Source organism: Lutra lutra, chromosome 10, assembly GCF_902655055.1.
Source record: "Lutra lutra chromosome 10, mLutLut1.2, whole genome shotgun sequence".
NCBI classification, from domain to species: Eukaryota; Metazoa; Chordata; class Mammalia; order Carnivora; family Mustelidae; genus Lutra; species Lutra lutra.
In genome coordinates, this window is record NC_062287.1 from 97,787,008 (window position 1) to 97,808,506 (window position 21,499).

Sequence of the window (21,499 nt, forward strand, 5' to 3'; positions counted from 1 at the left end):
ATGTTTTCCTCATGCGTCCTCATAGTGTCTCAGAAGTAGATTTCTACACTAGTTTTCCACAGGGAGAGGAGCATGTAATTTGCCTTTTCATACAGTTGTTAATATTAACAGGAAGAGGCTAATTTTATCTTAAGTGATAACATACTCTATGTTAAAGACAGGTTAGATGTTTCCCTCAGAACTTGGTCAGGGAGAAGGAAAATGGAACAGATGACTCCTTAAATTTTTTCATGTTCTGTTCAGAGATTCAGTTTTGTCCCCACTTTAAATTGTCAGCAAATGAAAAGTGGCACTTGGAATTTCCACTGTATCTCTTGTTTTGCCATCTTCAGTGTAATGACTGCTTCTCTACAAAGATTAACATATTTTCCACTCATGATTTACTTGTCAGAGAATTTAGGAGTTTTCTGGAACCTGAAATCTGCCTTTAGTCGTGATGATTACTGGATAATTGCCTATTCTTTGGTGGAATTTCCATTTTTAGATTACGCCAGGCTCTACAGCCTTTATTTCTTTGGCAGAAGAACCCAAAGGCAATGGAGTATATTTTTTCCCCTTCTCCGGCCCAGCTTAAACAATGACTCACTTGGGCTCTGGGGCTTTGCTTCATACTCTCATTCAGAGGCCACTTTTTACCCTTGTTCCTCTTATTTGTCTTCATGTTCTATTTGAAACCTTTCATATCCTTTGGCACATGGCTTTGCCTCTGAGGTTATTGTCAAAAAGGTATCCATCACCCCCCAAATTGTCTTGAACAGACAATCCAGTTCTGTCCCCATGAGCTATGTTCTTATGGGAGCTGTTATAGGTCAGAGAGAGTACAGAAATCATATCTTTAAGGAAACATAATTCCAAATGTGGTAGAAGAAGTATTCTCCAAAAAGATACAAGTGCCAATGTCATCCAGTTAAAGACTCTATCTGAGATGCTCCCGTGGCTGATTAAAACTCTCTCAGTGCATATATGTGGGAGGTAGGAAACACTCAGAGGAAGTGGACTCCAAGAGTTTTCAGAAGGATATGGTTATATGAAGGGATTTCTTCACCGAAAGACTTGGTGTAATCTATAGTTCAGAGTTTTATTGGAGAAAAAGGATTTTCTTCCTTTTTGGCAATGGTTCTATGTGGTCTTGATTTTTTATTCTGATTCCAGCCTTCCATATCTCTTTCTCTAATGATGATTCCTTGATTTTTCTCTTTGCAGTTTTAACAGTGTATGTCAGGGAACTCACATTCTCTTTCGGGAATTCAGCTTCATCCAGGCCACCCCGCACAATAGGGCATCATTCTTACGGGCCTTCTGGAAATGCTTCCGAACTGTGGGCAAAAATGGCGGTAAGTGTTCCCAAATCCTTTTCTTGCCTTCCTTTCTTCTTTCCAAACTTCTGCCTTTGTTTTGTTCCTATAAATACTGTTTGAGCACATGCTATAGGACACTCTCCGAACACCTTACTTTTGAGGAACTATCATCTTGTGTCACAGATACTACCACCGTTACTGGCACCAACACCATCACTAATGATATCTATTAGGAGCCAAGTGCAGTTCTAAGCACTTTATGTGTCATGACTCATTTACTCTTCATAACAGCTCTCTGTGGTAGATACTATCATCCCCATCCTATAACTAATGAAACTGGGGACCAGAGGGATTAAATAACTTGACAAGGTTATACAACAAATGCTGGGGTGAGATTCATACCCAGGCAGTCTGATTCCAGAGCTTTTGCTCTTGGCAAATATTGAAATACATGCAGCAAACTGAAGAAATGATATGAATACAAAGAAGGAAACCCCAGAGTGGAGGGTGGGGGTAGGTTGGGGACACTGTTGTTAGAGAAAGGGGACCAAGCAGATTAGAGAATGTTCTCCTGAGAACTGGTTGTTTGGTCTAATTTGGGAAGGAAGAGTAGAAGTTATCTACATGGATAAAGAAAAGAAGGACATTCTAGGCAGAGCGTATGCTGTGGTGTAGAAGCATAAAAGAACCTGGAATACTTAAGACATCAAGAAGATCAGAATGGCTAGAGTTTGTGAAGGGGGTCAGGGGAGATGAACCTGTGAAGGAATAGAAGAGTTAGGTCCTGAAAGACCATTTTTGCCATAAAAAAAGAAGTTGGATTTTATTCTGTAGGAATTTATTCAGAAGTATGATGTGATGATATCTGAGTTCTAGAAAGATCATTTGGAAGACAGTATAGAAATGGCTTTAGCAGGTGGGGCGCCTGGGTGGCTCAGTTGGTTACGTGTCTGCCTTCGACTCAGTTCATGATCTCAGAGTCTTGGGATTGAGCCCCGTGTGTTGGGCTCCCTGCTCAGCGGGGAGCCTGCTTCTCCCTCTCCCTTTGTGGCTCCTCCAGCTTGTGTTCTCTCACTTGCTGACAAATAAATAAATAAAATATTTGAAAGAAAAAAAGAAAAGAAATGACTTAGAGGATGAGTCTGAAGGCAGAGAGTATAGTTAGGAGACTTGGAGTGGTGAGAGATAATGAGAGCCAAACCCAGATTTACTAATATGCTAATATGCTGTTTCTATTCTTTTTTTTTTTTTTAAAGATTTTATTTATTTATTTGACAGACAGAGATCACAAGCAGGCAGAGAGGCAGACAGAGAGAGAGAAGAGGAAGCAGGCTCCCCACTGAGCAGAGAGCCCAATGCAGGGCTTGATCCCAGGACCCTGAGATCATGAGCTGAGCCGAAGGCAGAGGCTTTAACCCACTGAGCCACCCAGGCGCCCCAATTCTTTTTATTACTCTAATCACAGCTTCTATGACATGTTACTCAAGAGATTATCCATCTCAATTACACTATTGAGCATAAATATCTAGTGTACTGAGAATCAGATCATCTCCTCTATAGACTACATGCACTAGTGGACAAAAATCAAAGCGGACTCAATTTTAAGTGAACTACCTCAGAGAAACAACCCATCAGCCTCTACATACAAAAAACTGGGAGCCGTGAGTGTACAGGTAAAGTTTGTAGTATTGCATCTGAACCTGTTTTTCCCAATCCTTTCCCAGTCCCTTAGTCAGTCCATAAATATTTGATTGAATACTCACTATTTTGAAGAATGGTGCATACAGCTAGAGCTGGTTTTTGTGGAATAGGCACATGGAGATAACTATGGAAAAGCAGTTTTTAGATCTCCTTAATTCTTTTCCTGATTTAGAAGTGGGGCCTCTTCCAGAATTTATTTACTATCACAAGGGATCCATATAGCATTTGGACTCTGAACAGATGTAGGTTTCTTTACCTTTTTTACAGCAGCTGCCAGTGATTCATCCAGCTGCTAAGAGGAAGCTGCTCCAAGTTCTCCCTGTTTTTCCTGTGCCATAAACAAGACCTGGATTTTAGGCTGGATATTTATTGTTAGGCTTCTTAATCAGACAGCCTCCGATTTCTTAAAGACCAAATGCAACATTTGCAGCTAGGTGATCCTAAAATCTTTGGTTAAGTCATTTTAATATATTCTCAGTTTCTTCCAGGAAACTTTAGAACATCTTTCAGTCCCAGAGTGTTCCCAATTTTAATCCAGAATGAGCAAAAACACTCAGAGGCAAAGTTCCAAAATAAAGTACTTATTAAGCCCCATTTTTTCAATTGAATGCCACGTACCTGACTCCTACTCAGAGGAGATGATCTATATTGTTCTTCCGCAGATGACTTCCTTAGAACATCTTGTACCTATTTTAGCATTATCAGGAAGAAACTAGGTCTTCTGGGAGACAGCACAAGAAGAGCAGAGTTCCAACATAACATATCTAAAAACGAAGCCACCTGTTGAAAACTAAGGACCTGATGCTTTCTGGCAAAAAAACATTTATCCCAGTTTTTAGCATGTATAGGGATGCAGTGTCATTTCTGCAAGACTGAGTACTGAATGATGCTAATTTTCCCATGTCTGAAATTCAAATAACCTCATGAAGATTATAGTGAATGTCTTGCTATCTAGGCAACTTTAGAGTCTTGGAAGCAAAAAGATCTATTCATATGTAATAAGCCTTTAAAATTCAACTTCTCACTTTGGTATTTCTTTCAGTGTGAAAGATTAATCTGAATTTTCCAAGTCTGGCAAAGATTAAAATTCCCTGAAGTAAATCTTCACTTCTGTTTAGGAATATTGGCTCAAAAGAGCTATTGTCCACAGTTTATTTTTATAGTTTGTTAGAATTTAATTTTGAGCTTTATGCTTTTACAAATGAACAAACACATGCACCCATATGTTTGTGTATTTCATTTAATAAAAGAACAAGAGCTACTTCCTCTTCTGCCCATGAAGTAGTACTTACTTAGGGAATTGTCCTCATGCCATAAACAACTAGAAAATCAGACAATGTATCTGAAACAATTCTTCCAGACATTGAACAACAGTTAATCTGGGGCTGTGGTCTCTGAGGGGCAGATGCCAAGCAACAGTATAGGAGAGGAGATCCAAAGAGCACAGCAGTCTTACTTAGTTGAGGAGGCAGAGATTGGGGTTAGGAGAGGCCACAGTGGCCAGAATTTGCAGGGCAGAGTACCAAAGAGGAGGGAGTTGCTTAGTAAGCTCCAGAGAGCTGCGAGCGGGTATTTGAGTCTCTGGCTACAAACTCTGCACATGTGTGGGTTGGAAAAAGAACCACCAGAAAACAGTAGGCCCAACAATTCCTGGAGTATACTCAGGGCCAGGAATAGTTCACGTTGCTACCAGCCAAAGTGGAGAAACCTCAAAGTACATAGGGCATGGACACTGGATAGGGCCCTCAGCAGCTTAAAAACAAAAAGGATTGGATGGGTCTATCTGCAAGTAATTTAACTGTATACCAAAACAAAATTCAGTACTCTTTAAAAGAACTCAGTAAAATCTAGCATTCAATAACATAAAATCAACAATGTCTGGCATCCAGTTAAAAATTTTCAGACATTAGAAGAAGCAAGAACTTATGACCCATAACCAGGAGAAAAATTAGTCAGTAGAAACACAGACCCAAAAAAGACAGATAATAGAATTAGCTAACAAGGATATTCAAACAGTTATTTTTGATTATATAAATATGCTCAAGTATGTAAAGGGAAACATGACTATGATTAGGAGATAAATGGAAGTTATTAAAAGATGCAAAAGTGGGACGCCTGGGTGGCTCAGTTGGTTAAGCAGTTGCCTTCGGCTCGGGTCATGATCCCAGTGTCCTGGGATCGAGTCCCGCATTGGACTCCTTGCTCGGCGGAGAGCCTGCTTCTCCCTCTGCCTCTGCCTGCCATTCTGTCTGCCTGTGCTCGCTCTCTCTCTCTGACAAATAAATAAAATCTTAAAAAAAAAAAAAGATGCAAAAGAAATTTCTAGATTAAAAAATATAATATAAAAAATGAAAATGATGACAGCAATTAACATTTATGAAGTTGCTTCATATGTAGAATATCTAATTTTTCTTTACAACAATCCTATGTGTTAGGTAGATAATATTCTTATCACTTTTCCACAGAAAATGAAACTGAGATTCAGAAAGTTAAAGAACTTGTTCTAGATCACAGACCTAGTAAGTGAAAACACCAATGCTAAAGAAGCCAGAAAGTTGACGAGAGGGAGTATTATTTTTTAATGTGTTCTCCATCAGATACTGTGCGAGGTGCTTGAAATACAAATGAATAAATGACAATACTAGCCCTCAAGGAGCTCATATTTCAGTAGAGTAGTCTCGAATAGTTTCCCTGGAGTGTAAGTGATCATTAAAGCCATATATAAGATTCAATGATAGTACAAGGGAGGAAATAGTTCTTCAGCAGAAGCTGGGAAAGGCTATAAAGGAATAGGCAGTTGGGAGGGATCTTGGAGTAGTGGAAAGCTATTAAGCAAATAAGGAGTACATTCTAACAAGAAATAAAAAGAAAAAACAAGATTTTTGAAAGTATGATGATGACATGAAACACTATGGTTCCTAGTGAGAAACTGTAAGAAGTTCATTGTGGCCGGTGTGTAGCACATAAGAAGGAAACATCATCCCACTCAGTTGAACCGTACCGATTTGTTGGTATTTTCACATAGGAAACTGGCAAAAATATGGAAAATGGGAGGGAAGACAGGTAGTAAGACCAGTTCGGAGCCAGTAGAAGTGGCAGGGAGATGAATAGCTCTTTAAGGTTGGTTTGACAGGACTTGCTGATTGACTGAGTGCAAGTGTAGGAGAGAAGGGTCAAGAATGAATGCCAGAATCTCAAGTATTGCCAGTTTCATCCCTCTCTTCTTTTTCTCTTTCCTTCTTTTTTTTTTCTTCGGTTTTTTCATTTTTTATGTTTTACTCTGAATTCACTGTGATTTGTCTTCATAGTGTAGGTATACCCATTCATTCAACAAACACATGCATTCGTTGCTAGTGATAAAGCAGTGAGTGAAAGAAGAAATTCTTGCTCTCGTGGAGTTTGTTGTCTGATAATCAGAGATTTGGAAAAAAAAATCCCTTATTTATGAAAGATCACAGTCTATGAATCAGAGACTTGTAATCGGTCTATATAATCATCTGATAAAAACTGCTTTTCCTAAAATAGCTAAAGTTATGGTGGTTAAAGTGATCTCAAGGGAAAATGCAGACAGTTTAGGCTGAAATAAAGGTTTTGGTCTGGCTTCTCTGTGTAACTGCCTCAGACTTCCACCTGATTTTGCTTGTCACTAATCCTCATCCTCACCACTAAAAACCATTCTGTGAGGATTAACAGTGCTCGCTGCAGGAATGGGGGGCTGTCTTGTTTGAAATATTAAAGAGCATTTGTTACTTTTGTCACTTTTAAAACAAACAAACAAAAATCTTTCCACGTAATCTCTTCAGTCCTGTGGTTTCCTCCAGCCACTCCTCTGTGCCAGCTACCACCAGAGCTCCACGGCTCCCCGTTTGTCCCAGAAACCTGTTGTGGCCAATAAACAATTTCTTCAACCTTCAGTTCCTGGTTCCTGTCTTCTGTTCTACGTATTTCTTCTCAATTCTAATTTTCTTTTATTTTTCCATCTTTACTTCCTTCTTCAAAACCTTTCCTCCAGGGAGAACATTAACTCGTGATGTCCCCTCGAATCTTTTACCTCGCTACCTCCAGTAAACTTTAATCTTTCCCTCTATTTAATGTTCCTTTTTTTTTTTTTTTTCCTATTTCGGTTATTTGGGGCTATCACACATGTCACACAAGCATTCCTGGAATGCTTTTGTCACCACATCCTTTCCCACCCAACTCTCCTCGCCCTCCACGCATAATACCCTTAGGTTGCTAACCTCTCTTTATCCTTTTCAGTCTTAGTTTAAAGGTCAGCTCGTTAAAAGACCTTCTTTGCCCCGCCCTTCCTCATCTGAATTAGATCCCTTCATTATTCTTCTGCAAATCATCCATCATTTTAATCGGACTGCTTATTACAGTTGCTGGCTAAGTGTTTTCTGGATGATTCTCCTTTATGTCCACCTCCCTTATTAAACTGTAAGCTTGTTGAAGGCAAGAACCTTGTTTGTTTTGCCAATAACTACATTCCTAGCTCCTAAATTATTGTAAATTATTATTTGTAAATATTATGTAAATATTATGTAAATGTAAATTATTTCTTTTTTGTTATTTAATATGAAGGTTCACCACTTCCCAATCACTGTTCAATAATCTGTGATTATTGAATGGATTATGTTATTATCTCTTATATTGGAGGGTAGGTTTGTTTCCGAGGAGCTTTATACTCTTCAATTTTGGGTTGGGGCTTTGATTTAAAATGATAATAGCTACTCCTTATTGGTCACCAACTGTAGGTAAGGCATAAACCTCACATTCAAAATGCCCCACTGAAAAATGGCCCATTCAAAGCTATACAGTATCAGTCAACATCTAAGTAAAATAATGTTCAGTCCCCTCTGGTGCTTCCAAACAAGGATTAAAAAGATTTAGATCATGGTCTGTATGCAAACTTTATTTATTTATTCTGAGAGAGAGAAAGAGAGGATTGAAGGGAGGAGATGAGGAAGAGGGAGAGAGAGAATCTCAAGCAGGCTCCGTCCCCAGCACTGAGACCAGTCTCACGACCTGAGATCATGGCCTGAGCTGAAATCAAGTTGGACACTTAACCAACTGAACCTCCTGTGTGCCCCATGATCTGAATGCAAGATTCAAACATTGACAAGGATGTAACTAGTACTGCCTCCTCTTCTTTTGTATTCTGGGTCGTGCCTTTATGCTCTGAAAGAAATCACAAACTGGTAGTGGTCAGCTGACAACACGTGCCTTGGCCTGAAGTTATGTTTTCTTTGGCTAGCAGTATTAAAAAGAATTTTTTTAGGGGGCACCTAGGTGGCTCAGTCGGTTAACCCTCTGACTCTTGATTGCAGCTCAGGTCTTGATCTCGTGGTGGTGAGTTCAAGCCCTGTGCTGGGCTCTGCACTAGGTGTGGAGCCTACTTTAAAAAAGTAATAAAAAATTTTTAAAAATAATTTTTTAAAATTAGATGCCAACATTTAACGTAAAAATCTCTATTCAATTTCACTTGAAGAATGGAAAATCATCCCAATACCATGCCCACATTCCAACAGAGAGGCAGTTTGCCAGGGGAGAGTTACAGCTGCTCCCTTTAGACAGGGCGTAGGGTGGCCTAAGATTTGCCACCGTCCCCAGCTGCCTTGCTTCATCTGCTTATGTTTCCTGCCTGGCCTCTGTAGGCATTCGAGTTTGCTACCATTGCTAGGACTTCTTGGTCCATTTATAATCACTTGAAAGGTAGAGTTACACTCTTAATTCTGAATGAGGAGTCAGGAACTTATTCTTTGACTAGATTCTCTTTCTCTTTTCTCCTTGTTATCTTGAAGTCTCAAAAAATTTTAGAATTTAAAGGGACCTTAGAAGTCATTTTGTGTTGAAATTAGGAATAAGGGTTTTAAAATATATTTACCCCTTGATTGTGGTAAAATATACATAACATAAAATTTACATTCTAGACACTTTTTAAATAGAGAAATCTCGGGGCACCTGGTTGGCTCAGTCGTTAAGTGTCTGCCTTCGGTTCAGGTCATGATCTCAGGGTCCTGGGATCAGGCCCCACATTGGGCTCCCTTCATCAGGGAGCTTGCTTCTCCCTCCCCCACTCCCCCTACTTGTGTTCCCTCTCTCACGGTGTCTCTCTCTGTCCAAGAAATAAATAAAATCTTTTTTTTTAATTTAAAAAAAATAGAGAAATCTTTCTTGGTGATAAAATATAAATAACATAAAATTTAACATTTTAGCCATTTTTTTAATGGGCCCAGCACGCTTCCGCTGCGCGACTCTGCTTTTAGCCATTTTTTTAAAGATTTGATTTATTTATTTGAGAGAGAGGGAGAGCATGAGCTGGGGGCCAGGGGGCAGGTGGAGAAGGAGAAGCAGGTTCCCTGCTGAGCGTGGAGCCCAATGTGGGGCTCAATCCCAGGATGCTGAGATCATGACCTGAGCTGAAGTCAGATGCTTAACCGACCCAGCACCCATTTGAACCACTTTTGAATGTACATACAGTTCAGTGGTATTAACTACATTCACATTGTTGGGCAACCATCACCACCATTCATCTCCCTAATTTTTTCACCTTCCCAAACTGAAACATTTACCCATTAAAAAATTACTCCCCATTTCCCCATCCTCTAGCCCCAAATAACCAGTATTTTATTTTCTGTCTCTATGTCTTTGACTATTCTAGGTATTCATAGAGATGGAATTACATGATATTTGTCCCATTGTATCTGGCTTATTTCACAAAGCATGATGTTCTCACAGTTCATCCATGTTGTAGTATGTGTCAGAATTTCATTCCTTTCCATCCATTGTGTATATATATCATATTTTGTTTGTCAGTTCATCTGTCAACAGACACTTGGGATGCTTCTACCTTTTGGCTATTGTGAATAACACGGCTTTGAACATAGGTGTGCAAGTATCTGTGTTAGTTCCTATCTTTGATTCGTGACTATATTCTTAGGAGTAGAATTGCTGGGTCATATGACAATTCTATGTTTAACTTTTTAAGGAATTGCCATACTCTCTTCCATTTTACATTCTTACAAGAAATTCACAAGGATTCCAGTTTTTCCAGATCTTCAACAACACTTGCTATTTCCTGTTGTTTTGATAAAAGGCATCCAAATGGGTATGAAATCATATCTCATGTTTTGATTTGATTTTCCATGTATTGATTTTCCATGTTTTGATTTGCATGACCCCAATGAGTAACGATGTTGAACATCTTTTCATGTACTTATTGGCTATTGGATTTTTATTTTTTTTTTTACCAGTTGCATTTTAAAAAATTTATTTTAATTCCAGTGTAGTTAATATACAGTGTTATTTTAGTTTCAGGTGTACGATGTGGTGATTCAACAGTTCTATATATTACTTAGTGCTCATTAAGATAAGTGTATTCTTAATCAGCTTCACCTGTTTCCCCCATCCTTCCAACCATTTCCTCTCTGGTAGCCATCTGTTGTTCTCTATAGTTAAGAGTCTGTGTCCTGGTTTGTCTCTCTTTTTTCCCCCCTCTTTGCTCATTTGTTTTGTTTCTTAAATTCTACATATAAGTGAAATCATATGGTATTTGTCTTTCTCTGACTGACTTATTTTCTTTAGCATAATACTTTCTAGCTCCATCCATGCCATTGAAAATGGCAAGATTTCATTCTTTTTTATAGCTGAATAATATTCCTCTGTGTGTGTGTGTGTGTGTGTGTGTGTGTGTGTGTGTGTGTTTGTAGATATATGCCACATCTTTTTTATCCATTCATCTATGGATGGACACTTGGATTGCTTCCGTAGTTTGACTATTGTAAATAATGTTGCAGTAAATTTAGGAGCTTATATATCCCTTTGAATTAGTGTTTTTGTACCCAGTAGTGTGATTACTGGATCATAGGGCAGTTCTATTTTTAATTTTTTGAGGAACATCCATACTGTCATAAAATTACTGTTTAATTTTTTGAGGAACTTCCAAACTGGTGGTGTCTACACCAGTTTGCATTCCTACCAACAGTGCACAAGGGTTCCTGAGCAGAGAGCCTGATACCAGATTCGATCCCAGGACCCTGGGATCATGACCGGAGCTGAAGGCAGGTACTTAATGACTGAGCCACCCAGGTGCCCCCATCTTTTTGCCCTCTTGATGGTATCCTTTGGTGCACAAAAGGTCTTAATTTTGATGAAGCCCGGTTTATCTATTTTTTCTTTTGTTCCCCATGCTTTTGATGTTCTATCTATGAAATCATTGTCAAATTCGGTGCCATGAGGACATTGGGTTGTTTCCTTCTAAGAGTTTTATGGTTTTAGCTCTAAAGTTAAGGTGTTTGATCCATTTTGAGTTAATTTTTGTATAAGGTATAAGGTGTGGACCAGCTTCCTTCTTTTACATGCAGGTATCTGTTTTCCCCAGCACCACTTGCTGGAAAGACTTATTGAATAGTTCTTTCCCCAATGAATGGTACCCTTGTTGAAAATCAATTGACCATACCTTTGAAGATTTGTTTCTGGGCTCTATATTCTATTCGAGTGGTCTCGAATATGCCAGTATCATACTGTTTTAAGTTCTGTAGCTTTGTATGAAGTTTCAAAGTTAGGTAGTTTGAGTCCTCCAACTTCATTCTTCTTTTTCAAGGTTGTCCTTGCTATTCTGGGCCCCTTGTAATTCCATATAAACTCAAGGATCAGCTATACCATTTCTGTGAAAAAGTTTGTTGGGATTTTGATAAGGATTGTGTTGAATCTGTAGATGTCTTTGGATAGTATTGACATCTTAACAATGTTAATTCTTCTGTTAAATAACAAAAATTCAACCAAGTAGATTTTAAAGAACTAATTGACTTTATTAACAGATTCATAGGGGCACCTGGGTGGCTCAGTTGGTTGAGCTTCCTACTCTTGGTTTTGGCTCAGGTCATGATCTCGGGATTGTGGGATTGAGTCTCGAGTCTGGCTATGTGCTCAGTGCAGGAGTCTGCCTGTCCCTGTCTCTCCCCCTTTGGCCCTTCCCATCTGCCTCTCTCCCCTCATTCTTGTGTACTTTCTCTCTCTAAAATGAATAAATAAAATCTTTAAAAAAATAATAGATCTATGAATCGGGCAGCATCCCATCTAGCATGTAGAGGGGAGTTTCACTGAGCTGCTGAAAAAGAAAGGCTTTTAAAGATAAACAGGGAGCAGGGACGCCTGGGTGGCTCAGTTGGTTAGGCAGCTGCCTTCGGCTCAGGTCATGATCCCAGCGTCCTGGGATCGAGTCCCACATCGGACTCCTTGCTTGGCAGCGAGCCTGCTTCTCCCTCTGCCTCTGCCTGCCACTCTGCTCTGCCTGTGCTCACTCTCGCTTCTCTCTCTATGACAAATAAATAAAATCTTAAAAAAAAAAAAAAGATAAACAGGGAGCAGAAAGAAGGAAATTATTATTGAAGAATCCACTGTTTAAAGCAAGGGTCACCCTCCTAACGGGATTGGAAGAGATATATCAGTAAATTTCCTCCTCTTTGCCAGGTGACTCCCATATTGACTGGTTAAAAGTTACATTCCTGGGGGGTTGAAACTGCAGTTAGGTTAGGTACTAAGTCTTGGTTTACTGACACAGGACCTTAATCTAAGTGACACCATTTTAGGCCTATGATTTTTCTTTTTTAATTCTTTTTTAATTTCATTCAGCAGTGTTTTATGGTTTTCAATATGCAAGTCTTTCACCTCCCTGGTCAGATTTATTCCTAAGTATTTTAGTCTTTTCATACAATTGTAAATGGAACTATTTTTCTTCGTTTCCTTTTCACATTTTTCACTGCTACTTTATGGAACTGTAGTTGGTTTTTGTGTGTTGATTGTGTATCCTCCATCTTTGCAGAATTCATTTATTAGTTGTAAAAATGTGTGTGTGTGTATGAGAGAAAGAGAGAGAGAGAGATTTTTAAGGTTTTCTACACAGAAGATGATGTCATCTTCATACAGAGAAAGTTTTACCATTTCCTTTCCAACTTGGATGCCTTTTATTTCTTTTTCTTACCTAATTGCTCTGGTTAGAACTTCCTGTACTGTGTTGAGTGGAAGGGCAAAAGCAGGCATCCTTGTCTTGTTCCCGATGTTGGGGGAAAACTTTCCAGTATTTGGTTTTGAGATAAAAGCTTGTCAAGAAAATTGTGATTCACGCAGATAATTCACTTCAGATACTTATAGCTTTGTTTTTCACATCTTGACATCCAGTCAAAAAAAAATTTTTTTTTTTTTTGTTAAACTGAATTAGTTTAGGGGCACCTGGGTGGCTCAGTGGGTTAAAGCCTCTGCCTTCGGCTCAGGTCATTATCCCAGGGTTCTGGGATTGAGCCCCGCATTGGTCTCTCTGCTCAGCAGAGAGCCTGCTTCCTCCTCTCTCTCTCTCTGCCTGCCTCTCTGCCTACTTGTAATCTCTGTCTGTCAAATAAATAAATAAAATCTTTTTTAAAAAAACTGAATTAGTTTAGTTATATGTCTAAATATTCAAAATGCAGTGATAGTAAATTATTGTGTCGAAGCTGAGTAACTAATGTACCTAACAATTGGCCACATTCCTAATTGATGAATAATCACTTTGGAGAAACCAATTAATTTTCTCAGCCAGTTTGAAAACTTTATTGTTTGGAGAAAAATAAATGTGTCTTATAACGTTACATATGAGTTTATTAATGGTGTTATTTCTTAAGAAAATCAGATACCTCAGAGGCTTCTATCAATTGAGTTGTGTGCCCCAGAATTCATATTTTGGAGCCCTAACCCCAAGGTGACTGTATTTGGAAGTAGGTTCTACAAAAATGTAAATTAGGTGATGTGAGGTCATAAGAATAGGGTCCTGATCCAAAAGGATTAGTGTCCTTACAAGAAGAAACACCAGAGAACCTATGCGCTCTCTTTGCCATGTGGTGGCACAATGAGAAGGTGGCCTTCTGCAACCAAAGAGAGATACTCCCAGACACCGACCTTGCTAGCTCCTTGATCTTGGACTTCCAGTCTCCAGAACTGGAAGAATATAAATTTCTGTTGTTTAAGCAACTCAGTCTATGGTATTGTTATGGCAGTTCAAGCAGACTAATACCAAGGCCATCTTTTTACGCACAGGTTCAGCACAGAAAAATTCTGTCTTGCATGCTGAGTCCAAATCCTGTTTTGATTCATCACTAACATTTTATCGGAGGCTATAAGTATGGCAGTGTTATAAGCCTTAATTGAGCTATTTGATTTATCTAAAATATCAGCAAGATTTCCAAGTTCATAAACCTACGTTTAATGAATTTATTTAAGGTAGAAATAATAACAAGTGTTTTCACTGACTGTTGTTCTGACAACTGCCTTGTGTCAGAAGACTTTAGCGTGAAAGAATAAATTCTGGTATCACTACTGATATCTCAGCAAGTAACTCTGAAAGGTTAGTGATCTAAAAGGTTTCTTGGTTTTTTTTTTTTTTTAAGACTTTATTTATTTATTTGACAGAGATTGAGCACAAGTAGAGGAAGCAACAGGCAGAGGGAGAGGGAGAAGCTGGCTCCCTGCTGAGCCTGGCAGCCTGGTGTGGGGCTCCATCCCAGGACCCTGGGATCATGACCTGAGCCAAAGGCAGATGCTTAACTGACTGAGCCACCCAGGCACCCCTGCAATCTAAAAGTCTTATCCTAATAAGATTGACAGTCCATATCAATGTGTATAACACTTAACCTATGGTGTTTTGAAATAAGGCTTCCCTAATTTTAACTGCTAGTGCTTATCTACGCAACATCTCAGGACATTTTTGTGCCTTGCCTTTATATGGTCCTCTACTCTGTAAATTTTTTCTGCCATTGCTTTTTCAGTTCCAGTTCAAACATGCCTACATTTTTTTTTTACCACTTTAGTATCTTAACACTTGAAGACTTTTATTTTATAACTATCAAACATTTTATAAAGTAGAAAACCTACTTTGGTTCCATAACCACATCTTATAGAGGCAAGTAAGAGGAGGGCTTGTTAACATCTGTACTCTCACCCAGTAGAATTTAAAGATTTTATGTAATCTCAGTCTTTATGTTAATATAATCCTGGATTAAAAAGAAGAGAAAATGAGCAGGGCAGATAAAAACCTTTCTAATCAGTGGCACATTTACATATATACAGTTGTGGAGCCAGAGAAGCTCCACAGTGAGTTAATGTGAAAGCACAGGTCAGTTGTGTCTGTATAATAAAATTCCCTGTGGGAAAGATTTAGTGTACATTTTGTTTTTCTCATAGATTTTAAATAAAGGTATGTTTTTAACAAGAAAAATATTAAAATTAAACATTTGTAGAACCTTGTAAATGCCTCTGAAGAATTCTAGTCTTCTGGTTTGAAAACTATGGATGTACTTCAACCCTTCCCCCATCATACTGATAAAAAATCAGGGGGCCCCCCACCAAAAAATTGGGGCCCAATATCTCCCAGCCAGTTGATAAATTCAGGCATTCTCTCAGTCAAGTGCCGTTGGCATTAGGATCAAGTGCTCCTGCTCTGATGCTAAATGAACATAAATATGATATTGAGTGATTTCCTGAAAGCCTAAAATGTGATCAGAGGAGTTAAGGCATAAGAATTTATCGTGTTTGTCTGTGATCTTCTTTCATTGCTTTATAGACAGAGGAAAGGTAGTGACAAATTATTTAATTTTAAGTTCCATTTACCTGTCTTTAAGAGAAAAAAATGCATAGTTATTCCATCTTTTATTTAAAATTTAAAAATCATGATTCTTATCATTGGGGGAAGTATAGTACTTGCTTTACTACGTAGTTCATGCTTTGAAGGGCATAATGAACAGAATTTGGAAGTTCTTTGAAATATAACCAAGGATTTTTTTAAACGTTAGGCTGAAAGGAGATCCTTAGTATGAGATGTTTTTATACCCATTCTCTAAAGTAGATGTAACAGAAAACAGAATGCTCTGTCTTAGGCTTCTGAAATCTCCTGATTCCGTGGTTCTGTTAGAAACAAAAGTAAATGACAAATTTAAACTTACACAGTATGAATCAAAATAAAACGACCTTAGGTTAAAGATGTCAGTGTAATAAACCGTACTCAAATTTGGTTGTTTTGGTGGATTTTAAGCTGCCAATATATAAAAAAAAAGTCTAAGTAGTGTTGAAAATTTCATCTTTTCCAGTTTTATGTTGCTTAGCGTAACCTGCTCTTCATTCCCACTGCCACCACCTGACCCTAATTTCAAATCCTAGTTTATCGGAGAGGTTGTCCTAATTAACCCAGCACCGGAGAGATTGTCAAAAAGACAGATTCCTTGAGTCCATCTCCCAATCTACTAAATCAGTCAGCAGGGGAGGGGCTTGGGATTTTCTTTTCTTTTCTTTTCTTTTTTCTTTTCTTTTCTTTTCTTTTTTGCAAGCATTTCAGGTGATTCTTATTATCTCTCAAGTGTGGGAAACATTGGATAACTTTTGAACTTTTTTTTCTTTGCTCCAGTCCTTGCTCTACGTCAGTGGTTTTCAACCCTAGTTGCATATCAAGTTCACTTAGGGAACTTTAAAAAAAAACAGCGATGCCGAGGCCCCGTCCCAGACTGATTTAATCAGAATCTTTTGGGTTGGGGCCTATGCTATTTTTTTTTTTTTAAGTTTTAAGTAAAAAAATGTTTTGCAGTATAACATATGTAGAGAGACGTGCAAGGCAATAAACATACAGTACAATGGATTTCTACAAAATAAACATACTCCTATAATATTCATCCAGATAAAGATAGAGAATATCTCCAGCACGGCAGACGCCTCTCCCAGGCCCCCTTCTAGTCATTAATCCCCTCGAGGGTATCATTAGTCTCACTTTTATCACCATAACCTTTATGTGCCTGATTTTGAACTTTCCATTGCTGGAATCATAGAGCTTGTGTACTCTTCTGTGTCTGGCTTCTTTTGCTCAATATTATAGTTCTCATTTGTTATTGGGCTTAGCTACAGTTCCTTTCTGTTGTTATACAGAATTCCATTTTATATATAAACCACAGTTTATCCACCCTACAGTGGGTGGCATTTGGATCGTTTTCAATTTGGGGCTGGTACAAACTGTTGCTATAAGCATACTTTTCTTTGTTTCTTGGTGCATAGATCTCTGTTAGGTGTGTACTTAGGAGTGAAATTGCTGGGAATGTGTGTGTTCAGCATTAGCACATGTTCCTTCCCAGGTTCCCAAAGTGATTGTATCATTCTCCACATTTAAGTGCAGTTTATGAGCATTCTTGTGGTTCTGGAACTTTTTGTGGGGCACACGTATTTTAAAAGCTCTGCAGTTGATCCTGATAATCATTGAAGCTTGAGAACTACTTCCTGCAAAATCTTTTATAAATGTAATTCTCTAAAGCACAGCTCTGGGCTTGTCCACTCCCGCTTAGAACGTCCATGGCTCTGTATTGCCTACTAAGGAAATAGGAACTCCATTACCTTACATTGTAGGCCACTCATGATCTAACCTCGGCCTTTCCAACCACTACTCTCCTACTCGTAGCCTAACCACACAAAGACATTCCATTCCCCCAAACGCTCCTATGCTTTTCCCCTTGCACACCTTTGTTTTGCTTTTCTGTGTAGAACTTTCTTGCACGTCTGCCCGTTCTCAGGTAGACCTGGCTCAAGTAACACGTCTAAAAGTCCTTGTAATTATCACATTCTCTCCTCCTTGCCCTCCCCTACCTCCATTCAAAAGTGGCACTTACTCTATCCACTCTTATGGCACTTATTCTATCATATCTTACATGTGGCTATTGGCAAACGTAGGCTGTCCTAAGATGTCACATGGAGTTAAGAAAAAGGGGCTTTTTCTTTCTTACATCCGTATCTAGGTTATAAATTTGGAGTTTCAAGCTTCATGTGAAGCAGTGAAGAGAAAGGCTTTTTAAGACTTGAGGGGCCCTAGTGGGCGCCTGGGTGGCTCAGTGGGTTAAAGCCTCTGCCTTCGGCTCGGGTCATGGTCCCAGTGTCCTGGGATCGAGCCCCGCATCGGGCTCTCTGCTCAGCTGGGAGCCTGCTTCCTCCTCTCTCTCTGCCTGCCTCTCTGCCTGCTTGTGATCTTTATCTGTCAAATAAATAAATAAAATCTTAAAAAAAAAAAAAGACTTAAGGGGCCCTAGGTTCAGGTGGACTTTTTATTAGAGCTGTGTTGTATCTAATAAAATTACATATTCCAGGCCTCAGTCTTCTCATCTGTAAAATGGGGAGTATACGACTTCAAAGTTGTGAAAACGCAGTGAGATAACAGATGAAAGCAGTTAGTGATCTTGGCACATAGTAACCACTCCATCGATGCCAGCTGCTTGTGTTATTGTGATAAGTATCATCGTTAACTCCCTTGATGGCAGAGACAGCATATTTTATCTCTGAATCCTCATTCAGTGCCTTAGCTTGTTTTGGTATTCTAAATGCTGGGTGAAAAATTCGTGAATGCCTCCCGGATGATTGCATGGGCCATGCTTATTTACAGCCCATTTCCAATAAGATCTGTGTGTCTTGGAAGGAACAGTTCAAATTCCAATTTAACCATCAGATAGCGACAGAAAGGAGGTTTCTACTACAAACTTCTTAAAACTATATTAAAAAGGCCAAATCCCCAGTTTAACCGAACGACAGCTGCGGTCCTTCGGCTGCCAGGAAACAGGGAAAACCCTCCAAAAGCTATTTGCTGTTTGTTTGTTCATCTGATAAACACGCCACGACTTGGGGAGAGCACACATTTCCCCTGCGGGCAAGCGTGGGGCTGGGAAGTTGCAAGTAGCAGCAGTGAGGAAGAAATCCCCACTCTGTGGGAGAGGTTCCTGCAGGGGCGCCGCTCAGCCCGTGTGCAGTTTTGCTGACTTATTTACCGAGATGAAGGGACTGGGTGTGGCCCCTCGGAGATTCCTCCTGGGAAGTCACTTCAAGAAATCTCCTTCCTTTCCTCACCCTTCATCTCTGTTCTCTGGCTTTAGTGCAAGGGTGCAGTTAGTCGCGCCCACTTGGCCGCTGCTCGTTGTGCGCTGAATTCTTTGAAGCCAGCTCTTGCAGCCAAGGATTCCCTGCCCTGTTCTCTACTCCTTGCCCCGATTTAAAAAACAGTTCTGGAAATTCTCATCTGGCATGGATGAGAAGGAACTACATGGGTTGCGCGCTGTTTTTCTAGATACGCAGGAACCATTAAGGACCTTCAGAGTTTTAAGTTATCCTCTCTCAAAAACCCAGTATTAATGGATTTTACATGAGCAAATTATAAAGTAACTTCTGCCATCACCCCTGGCATTTAAAAGTCTTTCAGTACTAAGAGGCCAGGCAAGTGGGACGAAACTGATACCGGAAAGTATTTATCACGACTGCCATCACTTGCGGGAGGAATGTAAGACTGTCCTAGCCAACGGAGACCTCAGGAAAGATGTGTAACAAAACATACAAAGATTAATAGGTAGTCCCCGAAGACATTTACCAGGTGACCGATAAATCTTCAAATAGGAACAAATAGATGCATTTAGTCACATTATGATCACAGTGGAGCTGATGACAAAAGAATTAGTAGCCTGAAAAAGATAGAATTCTGGTGCTCACAACCTTATTCGTCATGCTAATTGGCTGATAATTCCTTAGAAACACATTTCTGCCTTTTTTAAATTTATTTTTTTAAAGTATGTATATATGTGTGTGCATATGTGGCTTATTTTTTTTTTTAAGATTTTATTTATTTTGACAGAGAGAGCACAGGCAGGCAGAGCAGCAGGCAGAGGGAGAGGGAGAAGCAGGATTCCTGCTGAGCGGAAAGCCTGATGTGGGGCTCCATCCCAGGACCTAGGATCATGACCTGGGTCATGGCAGATGCTCAACCGACTTGAGCCACCCAGGCACCCCCACATTTCTACTTTTAAAATAAAATTAAATTCAGGAGGCAATGATAGATAAGGAAGTAACACTGAAAAATTGACATTTATTGTTTTAAGTTGCAGAACAGCAGAATGATGTAATGACCATTTATATATGATTATATATATCTTATGTCTGTGTATGTTTATATGCATACCAAAATGTTTGTGAAGAGGTTTACCAAAATGTTTTTAGTGGTTTTCTGTCAGTACTGGCATGTTACTTTTTTCTTCACACTTTTCTCTATTGTTCGAGGGTTTTTTTTTTTTGTTTTTTTAATAATGATCATGCAGCATTTTCACAATCACAATAAAAATGAAGCTATTTTATTTTGGAAAAAAAAGAAAATTTGGGGGCACCTGGGTAGCTCAGTTGGTTAAGCATCTCACTTCATCTCAGGTCATGATCCGAGGTCCTGGGATCCAGCCCCATGTCGGACTCTCTACTTCTCCCTCTCTCTCTGCCCCTCCTCCTGCTCATGCTCTCTTACTCATTCATGCTCTCTCTCTCTCTATCGAATAAAAAAATAAAATCTTAAAAAAGAAAAGAAATTTTGTTTGAGTATCTGCTGTGTGCCCAGAGTAGTACTAGGAGTTATGAGTAGTACTAGGAGTTGTCTAGAAAAGAAGGCTGTGGCCTTGCTGTCAAGATGCATACAATCTAGTTCGGAAGATGACTCAAGAGCAGTATAGAGTGTAACCAGGTGTCAGGACATGTGGTTCAAAGAAGTGCCACAGGTCACCAGGAAGAGGAGGTCACATGGAAGCTTTTATTGAAAAGAGGAGGCTCAGGTTGGACCTTAAAAGATGACCGGATTTGACTAGGAGGAGGGAAGAGGGCATTTTAGGCAGCGTAAGTATGGAAGCAATGATGGTAATTTGAAAGGACAGTGAGGAAACCAGCTTATCTAGAGTAATAAGCAAATATGACTTGTGGTAGAGAAATTTGCTCTCTTACCAATCTTATCCCCTAAGCTGTCTTAGGGGATCTAATGCAAACTATACTTTAGTATACTTGAGCATTTTATTTTATTTTTAAAGATTTATGTATTTATTTGAGAGAGAGAGCACACACACAAACAGGGGAAAGGACTAAGGGAGAGGGAGAATCCCCAGCAGACGCCCCACTGAGCTCAGAACACAGGGCTCCATCTCACGACCCTGAGACCATGATCTGAGCTGAAATCAAAGTCAGATGCCCAACGGACTAAGCCACCCAGGTGCCCTATACTTGATCATTTTAAGAAGCAGATCCTAGAAAAGTAAATATAATTATTCTGAATATTGACCTAAAGTGACTTAAAAATATGGATGCATTTCATTATGTTAGTGTATTGAAGATTGAAGACTTCAGTACGAGTGCTCTGTAATTCTCTCATCTCTGTCCAGAAGCTTGTTCTCAATTCAGCCAGTGGCTTTTGTATGGTCTTTTAATTTGTGATTAATATATTCCTATCCCTTTCTTCTTCTATTAAAAAAATTAAAAAGTAGGACATGAAGGGTGGGGCCTAAGCAAAACCAAAAGTTTATTTTTGAAAAGTACATTAAGATTGAGACTTCCAAACCATGAAGTTAGGATTCACTTCAGCAGTTACTTGGTTAGCATGATTACATTGAATTTGTAGTATATACCCTAAATACTGTAGCTGTTTAAACTGTATTTATCAC

At 39.2% G+C, this 21,499-nt stretch overlaps 1 protein-coding gene across 3 annotated transcripts in view; it reads left to right on the top strand.

Moving 5' to 3' along the window:
- Positions 1-21,499, top strand: part of CSTPP1 (centriolar satellite-associated tubulin polyglutamylase complex regulator 1) — a 194,572-nt gene that overhangs the window by 85,756 nt on the left and 87,317 nt on the right. For all 3 annotated transcript variants that reach the window (XM_047690262.1, XM_047690261.1, XM_047690263.1), the window contains one exon: positions 1,204-1,334. In XM_047690262.1, the coding sequence (XP_047546218.1) occupies positions 1,204-1,334 (131 nt within the window). The remainder of the gene's footprint in view (positions 1-1,203; positions 1,335-21,499) is intronic.